Source organism: Solanum tuberosum, unplaced genomic scaffold (assembly GCF_000226075.1).
Source record: "Solanum tuberosum cultivar DM 1-3 516 R44 unplaced genomic scaffold, SolTub_3.0 scf00345, whole genome shotgun sequence".
In the NCBI taxonomy this organism is placed as follows: Eukaryota; Viridiplantae; Streptophyta; class Magnoliopsida; order Solanales; family Solanaceae; genus Solanum; species Solanum tuberosum.
The window spans coordinates 643214-655995 of record NW_006239264.1 but is presented as its reverse complement, the minus strand read 5'-3'; the positions used below and the strand labels follow the sequence as shown (position 1 = coordinate 655995).

General features: G+C 31.0%; 1 protein-coding gene across 1 annotated transcript; it reads right to left on the bottom strand.

Moving 5' to 3' along the window:
• Positions 1-2330: 2330 nt before the first annotated feature.
• LOC102597042 (multicystatin-like) lies at positions 2331-10801 on the bottom strand. The gene is made up of 6 exons (XM_015315117.1): positions 10651-10801; positions 4624-4637; positions 4205-4486; positions 3802-4068; positions 3377-3657; positions 2331-2394 (listed from the first exon to the last, which is right to left on the bottom strand). The coding sequence occupies exons 1-6, from the start codon at positions 10799-10801 to the stop codon at positions 2373-2375; spliced, it is 1017 nt and encodes a 338-aa protein (XP_015170603.1). The 3' UTR covers positions 2331-2372.
• Between the last annotated feature and the right edge of the window lie 1981 nt (positions 10802-12782).

Below are 12782 nucleotides of genomic sequence, written 5' to 3'. Positions count from 1 at the left end.
GATATTATTGAAATCATTCCAGAAATATTAGATAATATGATAGCTTTCATATGAAGTTACGAAATTTAATTTATAAGAACAATATTTGTATGGTTTATTATAATGTCATTTACATTTTCTACAATACGCAAAGGCCATTAAATAATTGAATAACAAATAGAGAAAAATAAAAGGACAACAAATAACAATATGTATTATTTATATTGTGTAAATAAATATCATCTTGTAAATGAATATCAATGGGATGAATTACACTGTGCACACTGTGGAATGGTGAGAAAAAATTATTACTTTTATAAAAAATGTTGTTAAGATTATTTAGTTTTTTTCTTTAGTAATTTAACTTTTGTTAATCAATAATTTTAGATCTAAGAGTCATCCCTGCCCCACACAGATAATGGAACCAATAAATAGTGAATATAAATATTACTATTAGTATTATTCATCCCCCCTAAAAGAGGGATGAAAAATGTGTTGATCACTAATAAAAAATTGCAATAACTGTTTTCTTATTTTTAAAAATTAAACATGGTAAAAGGGCGTTTGACTAAAAACTCTTAGTATTTTAATTAAGTAATTTTTGTTTTCTTTTGTAATTTTTTGTGAGTAAAATTTGGAGTGTAAAAATAAAATAACTTTTTGATATTTTTCGAAATGTTGAAAATTTTAAGATTCAACTTGAAGTTTGTTCTTAAATTTTTTATGATAAAACATGATTTTTGGAATTGAACTCTGGAAAAAATCATGACCTAATGCCCCTAATTATTCGGAAGGATCGCGTCTTTTCAAATAAACTCAGTATATTTATTTAATATTTTTATTAAAATATTATTAAGATTATTGAGAAGGACATTGTAATAATTTAAATTTTTGTTTAAGGATTCTTCATTTTTAATATAATATAAATATAGATTGTTATTAAGATATAAGACAAAATAAATAAAATTATAATGGTTGTCCATATCCATATAAAAGAAGTAGGGATGGCAATGGGACGGTGCAGAGCGAGGCAGAGTGGATTAAGCTTAATTCATAAAAAATTTAATTCGCCTCGCATAATAATTTTTTTCATCTTCAACATGCCCCGCCCCGACCCGTAAATTTTTAAAATATTTTTCTTTTCTAGTTAATTTTGATATTAAAAGTAAAATTCATTTTTCATTAAGTTGTATTAATTAAATAGATAACGACTTAGATTTTTATTTTTTAGAGCCCAATTGAAAAGTATGTAAGAAATTGAATTAGTTTTGATTGAACCATTTTTATTTACTATCTTGAATATTTTAGTAACTTTTTAAAAAAAATTCTTAATAGATAATGTTCTATCATTCTTATACATTATAACATGTAAAAAATTAAAATTAAGTTTGAACACACATAAAGTCGCATAGATCTGCAACCTGCCCTGCCCCGCATTAATTTTTAGAAAATTCACTTCAATCCGCCCCACATTCCTCTCTGCCGCACAATTTTAAATGCACCCTGCTTCACATAGCCGTAAATCCATTCCGCCCCGTCTTATTGTCATTCCTATCCCTAAAAAGGGGTGAAAAACGTGATAGATAATTGATAAGAAAATAGCATGGTCCTTCGTATGTGGTCCAATAAATCCAATATTTGGACTTATTCATATTTAATATTTATTGGCCGTAAGTCCGTAACATATGTGGTCCATTAATCCTAACTTACTCAGTTAATTAAATTATTAAAGATTAAATATGTAAACAACTATACTTTTCATCCCCAAATATATGAAAAACACAGTTCATTTTACAATATTCAAACATAGTATACAGTTTCGTTAGTATAAAGACTAAAATAATAATACATTTGATACACTTTCTTAATACAAAAGTTCGTATAACATACCTAAAGGGAGTATTATTTCATGTGAGAAAGAATGTATAGGTACGTATTTCAATAACGTTATTAAAATGTTTAACGATAAAATTATCCTTTAGTTCATTTACTGTTAATCAATGCATGACAATTCAATCAATATTTACCATCACATAAACACACATTCAAATACGCTTACAACAAGACATTCAAATATTTCCAGATACATAAATCTGACTTTATTTTTCACCAACATAACAGTAATTTCATGCCAAACAACTGGCTTTATTCCACACAAGCATAACTGTAACTTCATACCAAACAACTGACTTTATTTCACACCAACATAAGAGTAGTTTCATTTCACTTTGTGGCATAAATAATTTGCTAGAATTCCTAAACTTCCTTGAAATTCTCCCATTCCTTCACCCAAATCTTGGTCTCGTATATTTTCGTATATCCAGCATCAGTTGCTTCAAGTGTTATATAGCACATCATTCCAACTACAACTTGTTCTTTCACATTCAAAACTTCTACAAACTCCAAATGAGCATTCTGAAAAATAGAATATACGACATTCTTTCAAATGAAAGAATTATTAGATACTGTAGTAAATTCAGGATTTGAATATTATAGGTTTGAATGCGAAACTAACATAAAAATAACAGAGGAATAAATAATTTGAATTAACCTATTTCTTATTATAATCTTGAACAACAAAACGAGCAAGATCTAGGAACTCGGAGCTGTTTGGAAATGGAACAATGATAATGCCCCCAGGCTTTGCACTATCATCACCAACAAGCTTGAATTCTACAACTTTCTTGAAGTCCTCCCATTCTTTCACCCAAATCTTAGCTTCATATATTTTCTTCTTTCCAGCATCAGTTGTCGCATGTGTTATATAGTACATCATTCCCGCAACAACTTGTTCCTTTAGATTCAAAACTTCTACAAACTCCAAAATGAGACTTCTAAAACATAGATTGTATATGACGTTCATTCAAATGAAAGAGTTATTAGATACTGCAGTAGATTCAGGATTTGAATATTATAAGTTTGAATGTAAAATTAACAAAAAAATAAATTAAAAATGAGTAAGTTATTATAATTAACCTCTTTCTTATTATGATCCTGAATAGCAAAACGAGCAAGATCTTGGAACACAAGGTTGTTTATGCCTTGAACATTGATAATGCCTCCAAGTATTGGGACATCATCACCAATAAGAAGCTTGAATTCTATGACTTTCTTAAAGTCCTCCCATTCCTTCACCCAAATTTTAGCTTCATATATTTTCTTCTTTCCAGCATCATCAGTTGCCGCAAGTGTTATATAGTACATCATTCCAGCAACAACTTGTTCCTTAACATTCAAAACTTCTACAAACTCCAATTGAGCTTTCTGAAAAATGTATATGACGTTCGTTCAAACGAAAGAATTATTAGATACTACAATAGTTTTAGAATTTGAATATTATAGATTTGAATGTGAAACTAATGAAAAAATTAAAAAAGAGTAAGTCATTTTAATTAACCTCTTTCTTATTATAATCTTGAACAACAAAACGAGCAAGATCTTGGAATTCGGGGTTGTTTGGAATGGAATATTGATAATGCCCCCAGGCTTTGCACTATCATCACCAACAAGCTTGAATTCAACAACTTTCTTGAAGTCCTCCCATTCCTTCACCCAAATCTTAGCTTCATATATTTTTTTCTTTCCAGCATCAGTTGCTGCAAATGTTATATAATACATCATTCCAGAAACAAGTTGTTCTTTCACATTCAAATTTTCTAGTAACTCCAAATGAGCATTCTGGAAAAAAAAAGTTTGTATATCACATTCGTTCAAATAAAAGAATTATTAAATACTGTAATGGATTCGGGATTTGAATATTTTAGGTTTGAATGTACAGTTAGCTAGAAAAAAATAGAAGATGAATAAGTCATTGTAAATAACCTGGTTCTTATTATATTTCTGAACAACAAAATGAGCAAGATCTTGAAACTGAGGGTTGTTTGGTAATAGAACATTGATAATGCCCCCAATTTTTGCACTATTATCACTAACAAGCTTGAAGTCTATGACTTTCTTGAAGTCCTCACATTCCTTCACCCAAATTTTAGCTTCATATTCTTTCTTATTTCCAGCATCAGTTGCCGCAAGTGTTACAGAAACAAGTTGTTCTTTCACGTTCAAATTTTCTACAAACTCTAAATGAGCATTCTGAAAAGTGGATTGTATAGGACGTTCATTCAAATAAAAGAATTGTTAGATACTGAAATAGATTCAAGATTTGAATATTATAGATTTTAATGGTAAATTAACGAAAAAAATAAAAGAGTAATTCATTATAATTGACATGTGTCTTATTATAATCCTGCATAGCAAAACAAGCAAGATCTTGAAACTCGGGGTTGTTTGGAAATGAAACATTGATAATGCCCCCAAGTTTTGCACTATCATCGCCAACAAGCTTGAATTCTACGACTTTCTCGAAGTCCTCCCATTCTTTCACCCAAATCTTAGCCTCATATATTTTCTTCTTTCCAACATTAATTGTCGCAAGTGTTATATAGTACATCATTCCAACAACAACTTTCTCTTTAACATTTAAATTTTCTACAAACTCCAAATGAGCATTCTGAAAAATAGATTGTATATGGCATTCATTCAAATGAAAGAATTATTAGAAACTGTAGCGGATTCAGAATTTGAATATCATAAGTTTGAATGTGAAATTAATAAAAAATAAAAGGGGAGTAAGCCATTTGAATTAACCTCTTTCTTATTACCTGAAAGTCAATTTACCAAAACTCTACTAACGACAAGTCTAGAACAAGGGGTACAACCCCGAAACTAAACAACACCTTAAAAAAATAGGTCTGAGTCCGAAAAGAGTGGACTTAAACAAGAGAGATTCATGGCAGCCTGAAAGAACTGGCTCACACTTGAATCCGATCACGCTCAATAGTCACCTAGCTGAGGTCTATCAATAGTCACCTGAAGATGTTCTGTACTCAACAAAGAACAAGCAAGTGCAGTATCAGTACACAATCATAATGTACTGGTAGGATCACACATCTATCCCAATAAGTGAAACACATGCAAGTAACTAGGGGCGGACCCACATAGGGCTGTCCGGGTGCTCGAGCACCCATTAAGCTCGCATCGAACTATATATACTTATATCAAAATTAAGGCAGTATTGTATAAATTAAAAGGCGAGCATCCAATATTTCTTTTTTCCCTTTTCACGAATTGTTCCATTTCTAATTTTTCTATAACAATATTCTTTTTTCAAGATAATTTTTCTTATTGATTTTTTCGCTATCTTATATAAATATAATTATCTTTCTTATGACAAGTGTTAAATTTATACATTTATATTTTATGATTGATAGCTTAAAAAGTAACCACGATCTTAAAATCTTGAATCGGTCACTGCTCATGTCTATTATGTAACTTAATCTCAAAAAAATATAAACGGTCATGATCTTCCATGTCTATTAACTTTTTCTTTCTCATTAGTCTAATTAGGAAAAATAAAAGGGGAGGAAAAAAATAATTTGTTCTAGCGCCTTTATTTTAGTTCTCCAATTCAAAAGCGAAAAAGTCTTCCTTCTCGCTGGTTTGCCTTATTGGTAACTACAATTGTATGTGAAGGTATATTGTTTCTCCTCCTTTTTTTCTTGAACCAATCCAAATATTCCGATTGTCTATTGCATTGAATTGAAAAAAAAAATAACGTCTATGCTGACAAATTTTAGCTCGCAATTATGCTCTTTGGTTGATATAACTTAAAAATAGTGAGAACCCATAGCCGTAAATTAATGGATCCGCCACTGCAAGTAACCACAACATTATAAAACAAGCATATACCGAACATATACAATATCAGTTATCTTTTCAGGATCAATGTAACATTCCACGTTCTCAATAATACACATTGATTATCATTTCAGAGCAACAAATAGTCTTTCAACCTCAATCACCATTAGATATGAACGTAATCATCACAAGTAGATACACAACACAATTCAATGGTCCTCTCATAGAACCCAATTCAATAGTTCTCTCATGGAACCCATACCCAAATTGTTAGTGTACCGGTACGTGGTACCCGATCCAAGTTAGTGTGTAGGATCGTGACACCCGCTCCAATGTTTATGCCGGTACGTGGCAACCGATCCCAATTAGTGATTCGGATCGTGACACCGGTTCCAATGTTTATGCCGATACGTGGCAACCGATCCTATTTAGTGTGTTGGAACATAACACCTGATCCATTCAACAAGCCACAATAACAATCACAAGTACATTTTCATAATCATACAATCAAGCTATGATTCATGACATTCAATTATCCTCATTCACGATTAGTGTGATCAATAATGCAACATTCGCATACATACATTATAATAAAGCAAGTACAAACATATATCATACAACCATCACCTACCTTGAATCTGAGCTTGAATCCCCTAAGGCACTTAAATCTTCCATTTACGGATTCTTCCCGTTTCTTCGTGGTCTAAAAACAATCAATATAACACGGGAATCAATAAACGATGTCTAATTACTCGGATTACAATCAACTCTATCAACCCTAGATCAAACCCATGATTCCAATATTCAAATTAGGGCTTTTCTCACCATCCAAACAGTTCCAAAACCTTTTCCCAACAATAATCACCTAAGAAACCAAGTTCTACGGATCAAAAAATGGATTCGGAGAGTGAAAACCTTACATTTAGCCTCAAGAATGGTGGAAAACTGTCATGAAAACCCCTGGGGTCGTTCCTTAGCTCTCAAAGTAGAAAAGTGAAGAATAAAACGTTTTTGGGGTTTATTTTCGACTTAAATCGCGACTGTCCCGCCACATCGAACCTTATTCCGCTACAGCAGCCCAGCCCTAGCGGAAATAATCCCACCACAGCGGATTGCACGGAACCAGTGAGCAAATTTAAGAATTCCAAACCCCCATTTCACAACACATCTTCAACCCATGACACTCAGAAACTACCCGTTCACGCTAAGATTAGTTTCGGGAGTTCTACCAACCCGAATTCAATTCCGTAAAGTCACACGAGTTCCTTAACATCTTAGTTATCTACTCATGTGATCAAAATCATAGTTAGATCACCCAATTGTTACCAGATTTCCCTAGACCTTACTGACTCCGATTTCGTTCAAATCTACATTAGGTTGGAAAATTCCATGTTACTACGAAAAAGTTTTCCGGCCTAAAAATTTTTCCCGTTGGTTTTTCTATAATGACCGAAACCGGTCGTTATAATAGATAACAATTTACCCATCACTCGTCCCCGAGTGACAAACTAGGAAAAAGGCTAAAGTTAGAGTAGTGTAGTACCTGAATCGACGAACAACTAGGGATACTTGTCTCGCATGTCCTTCTTACCGAATCTCATTACCCCCTAAGGGTTTCACATCTCCAACCTCAAACCACCCAATTGAATACCTACACATTCTCCCATACAATGCCTCATTGAAGTCATCTCAATACACGGGTGATAAATATTGTTGTATGTAAACTTAACTAACAACAAAAAGTGATTCCCAACAACCACCACAGTTGATCATACACACGTCTGCAACATGTTATCAAGGAATTTGACACAATCATCCGGACGAATCCTTTAGCACTTAAGCATGATAAAATTCAAAATCAATACTCTCTACGATTAGAAGTGAACCTGAACCAACCAACACACACTCATAATACCCCAAGCAAATCAACATCTCCATCTCACAACATAAATTTCCATAAGCTTAAGTTATAAAAATTTGATCTTTAGACATCAGATACTCATTGAAGGATATGTCCAAGCATACAAACCCTCTAACCACACTATCGAATGCTAGATTTAGCAATTGTGATTGTAGATTACCCTTAACAACAGTAGAATTTGACCCAATGATCCCCACATTCAACCACACATAATCATTACATGACTTTTACCACAAGATGAATATTAAGATTGTCGGACAACCATAATTATGCGTGGTAGCTCTTCTATGAATTTTCATAAGCAAGGTGGTACATGTAGAACCACTGAAATATTTTAACAACTCAAGACAATGCCAAATATGTCATCTGAAATAACCAAGTCTTCCCAATTATCCCACTCAACCAAGAGAACATCGCAGGATTGGTACCCCTGATCCACCACTAGGGATCCACCCACAAAAGTGAAAACACACGACAGTATATCTAGTGAATCATACTCACAATACTAACAACCATCATAAACACTCTGACCATTTACCTTATTATAAACCAACACTTTTAAATGAAACCTTTCTTAGGTACTTAAAAATCAAATTGATAAGAAAAACAAATTGAAAAGAGCATTTTGAAATAAATATAAGTTACATAAAAACTAATTTTTAGTGCCAATTAATTAACGATAATTATTAACTGTAGCTAAATATATATTTTTATAGAGATATATGAAGTTACAAAATTTAATTTATAAAAACAATATTTGTATGGTTTATTATAATGGTCATTTACATTTTCTACGATAAGTAAAGGGAATTACATAATTGAACAACAATTTGAGAAAAATTAAAGGACAACAAATAACAATATGTATTATTTATATTTTGTAAATAAATATCATATTACACTATGGGTGAGTTTGGCACGGAGGAAAACATTTTCCAATTTTTCCTTGTTTGGTTGACTTAAAATGTTTGGAAAATGTTTTTCAAATCAACTCATTTTCCTCAAATTTAAGGAAAATGACTTCCCTTCCAAAATTAAGGAAAACATTTTCCAAGACGCTACTTCATCCTTTAATTTTTTTTTCCTTACCCTACTCATACCCTGTACCCGACCCTCCCCATGCAAAAAAAAAATAATTAAAATTTTCTTATTTTTAAATTTAAAATATATGTTTATCCCTACCTCCAACTCCCCACCCACCCCCCCAATCAAACAAAAAAAAAATTAAAAAAATATTTGTGAAATGTTTCAAATCTTAAGATTTTTTTACCTCATCCACCCCCTACCACCCTCCCTCGCCAACTCCCGTCAATTTTATTTTTTTTGTAAAACAATATATTTGGGAAGTATTTCAAATTTAAAATATTTTCATTTTTTACACCACTCCCATCCCTACCCCCAGGCCACCCCGTCAAAGTTTTTTTTTAAAAAGAAATTATTTTTGAAAAATATTTCAAATTTAAAAAAAAAATCATTTTTATGCCACCCCCACCCCTATCCCACCACCCACCCATGCCATCTCCATCATTTTTTTTAAAAAATAAATTATTTTTGGAATTAAAAATTTTTCGTTTTTACTCTACCCCTTACCCTGCGCGATTCCGTAATTTTTTTTTTTAAAAAAATTGATTTTGAATTTTTTTTCCTGGGTTGAAAGTCTGGGTCAGATCTCAGTGTCGTATTTTGGAACGATCATCGGGGCCTTGTTCTAGTTTAGATGTCGGGATTGGGTCCTAGATCAATTATCGTGGTTGATTTTCGGATCAGAAACTATTTTCCTAAGGAGTATTAGTCTCAAGCCAGTAATTTTTTTTTAAAAAAAAATTGTTTTTGATTTTTTTTTTACCTGGGTCGAAAGTCTGGGTCAAATCTCAGTGTCGTATTTTGGAACGATCATCGGAGCCTTGTCCTAGTTTGGATGTCGGGATCGGGTCCTAGATCAATTATCGTGATTGATTTTCGGATCAGAAACTATTTTCCTAAGGAGTATTAGTCTCAAGCCAAAAATAAAAGATATTTTAAAAAATATATTTTTCATTCACCAACCAAACATTAAAAATATTTTCTACTCACCAATGAAAATGAGAAAATAAATTAGAAATCCACTTGTTTTTCAAGAAAACATTTTCTAGGAAAATATTGTTAATGTGATGAATTACATTGTACACACTGTGAAAATGGTGAGAGAAAAAATATTATTTTTATAAAAAGTATTGTTAAGATTGTTTAGAATTTAAAAAAAAAAGTAGTTTAACTTTTGTTAATCAATAATTATAGACATAAGAGCCGCCCCTGCCCCACACAGATAATGGAACCAATAAATAGTGAATATAAATAATGACCATACATTATTATTCATAGGGATGAAAAATGTGTTGATCACTAATAAAAAATTGCAATAACTGTTTTCTTATTTTTAAACATTGTAAAAGGGCGTTTGACTAAAAAAATTTAGTATTTTAATTAAGTAATTTTTGTTTTCAATGTCAAAATAATAATTAAAAATTAGAATTGTTTGTAAATTTTTTTGAGTAAAATTTGGAGTGTAAAAAATGAAAACAACTTTTTGATATTATTTGAATTATTGAAAAATTTGAAATTCAACTTGAAGTTTGTTCTCAATTTTTTTTATGGTAAACCATGATTTTCGGAGTTGAACTCTAGAAAAAGATCTTAACCAAACGCTCCCTTATTATTCGGAAGAATTACATCTTTTCAAATAAATTTGGTATATTTATTGAATATTTTTTATTAAAATATTATTATGATTATTGAGAAGGACATTTTAATAATTTAATTTTTTGTTTAAGGATTTTTCTTTTTAATATAATATAAATATAGATTGTTAATATATAAGAAATAAGACAAAATAAATAAAATTGCAATGGTTGTCCATATCCATCCAAAAGAGCTAGGGATGGCAATAGAGCAGTGTCAAGTGGGGCGAGGTGGGGTGAGTTGAGCTTAATCCGTAATAAATTTAACTTGCCTTGTATAATAATTTTTTTCGTTTTCAATTCCCCCCCGTCTGGCATAAATTTTTCATTGTCAACTACGAGTCTGAAGTGCATAGAACCTATTCTGACGAGGAGCACCCAAACTAGAACCACTAGGCTGGGTGTACTTACCATCCTTTCCCTTAGAAGCAAGCAATTGACAATCTCTCATCTTGAGACCACTCTTCCTATAATTAAAGCAACTATCCATACCGGCCAAGCATTTTTCATTATGTTTCTCACCATACGTCGTGTAAGTAGGCATAGAAGATCTATCATAATTAGTTTTTCCTCTTCAATTTGTTGGGCATGTATCATCATATGGGAGATATTTATCTCCTTAATCAACATGGCGGTATGACTCTCCTTCACCACCATTTTGGACAAACCCAACACAAACTTGCTCGTCCTTTCCCTAGAGTCGGCAGCCATAGTCGAAGCATACTTAGACAATTGAGTAAACTTCAAAGCATACTCCTTCACACTCAATGTGAAAATAATAATTAAAAATTAGAATTGTTTGTAAATTCTTGTGAGTAAAATTTGGAGTGTAAAAGTTGAAAACAACTTTTTGATATTTTTTGAAATATTAAAAATTTTGAAATTCACAACTTGAAGTTTGTTCTCAATTATTTTTTTATGGTAAAACATGATTTCCGGAGTTGAACTCTGGAAAAAACTCATGACCTAATGCCCCATGACTATTAAGAAGGATCACATCTTTTCAAATAAATTTGGTATATTTATTGAATATTTTTTATTAAAATATTATTAAGATTTTTGAGAAGGACATTTTACTAATTTAATTTTTTGTTTAAGGATTTTTTTTAATATAATATAAATATAGATTGTTAATAAGAAATAAGACAAAATAAATAAAATTGCAATGGTTGTCCATATCCATCCAAAAGAGCTAGGGATGGCGATGGAGCGGTGTCGAGTGGGGCGGGGCGGGATGGGGTAAGTTGAGCTAAATTCGCAAAAAATTTAATTTGCCTTGCACAATAATTTTTTTCATTTTCAACCCGCGCTGTCCGGCATAAATTTTTTAATATTTTTCTTTTCTAGTTAAGTTTGATATTAAAAATAAAATTCATATAATTAAATTCATTTATTGATAATAAATAATGACTTAAATTTTTATTTTTTAGAGCCCAATTAGAAAGTATGTAAGAAATTGTATTAGTTCTGATTGAACCATTTTCATTTACTATCTTGAAGATTTAGTAACTTTAAAGAAACTATCTTAATAGATAATGTTCTAGCACTTTTATAACAAGTAAAAAGTTAAAATAATTTTTTCCTAGTTCGTTAAATTAATTCCCCCCCCCCCCACCCCCGCACAATGCATTGTTACTATGTAGTTTAGTTATTTCAGTATTCATGTTTTATAATTCTTTCATTTGAACAACATAAACTAAATCACTACGATAAAAATAACTTTTAGCAGCAATAAATATGTATATTAATAAATAGTGTTAAAATATTTATCGGTAGTAGTTATATATATAGCGACAATTAAGTTGTTGTCATTAATTAATTACGATTGAAAATTATCAATAAATGAATTATTCAACCCAAATAAACATGGATTTAATCCAAATTTTGTATGAATTAAATCCAATAAAATTTGTGTGTCTACAAATGTATATGTATTTCAAATGCTCTTTTCAATTTGTATTTCTAATCAATTAATTTGAGTTTGGTAATTAAGTGAAGCAACACGTAGTTGTTGGGACCATGTACTATAATTTGTATTTATTAATAACATAACAATTTGTTACCACGTTTTATACCTCTCTTTTGGGAGGTATGGACCAATTATGTACCTAATATACATTATTTTTATTTATTACACAGAAGGATAACTATGTTGTAATTTACCACTCATTCGTTTCATCAATATTCATATCTAATATTTTATTGGTCCTGTTTCAGGATTTTCACGATCATTTGATGTTCATATTTAATATTTATTGGTCCTATTATATGTGGTCCATTAAATAGGAAAAAAAAACCTTATCAAATGACTTTTTGTATATATATATATATATATATATATATATATATATATACTAGATACAGGAGCCCGTGCTAGTACGGGTTCAATATTTATTATTATTTAAAATTCTTGTCACTCATTCTTATAAGTGTAAACTAGATAATGTTGCCCGTGCTATGCACGGGCCCCA

Coding starts and splice junctions, on each gene's coding strand:
- LOC102597042 (XM_015315117.1), bottom strand. CDS start 10,801: ATGGATAGTTGCTTTAATTATAGGAAGAGTGGTCTCAAGATGAGAGAT. Junction 4,069..4,204: donor AGGATTATAATAAGACACAT/GTCAATTATAAT, acceptor TCCACTTTTCAG/AATGCTCATTTAGAGTTTGT. Junction 3,658..3,801: donor AGAAATATAATAAGAACCAG/GTTATTTACAAT, acceptor TTTTTTTTCCAG/AATGCTCATTTGGAGTTACT.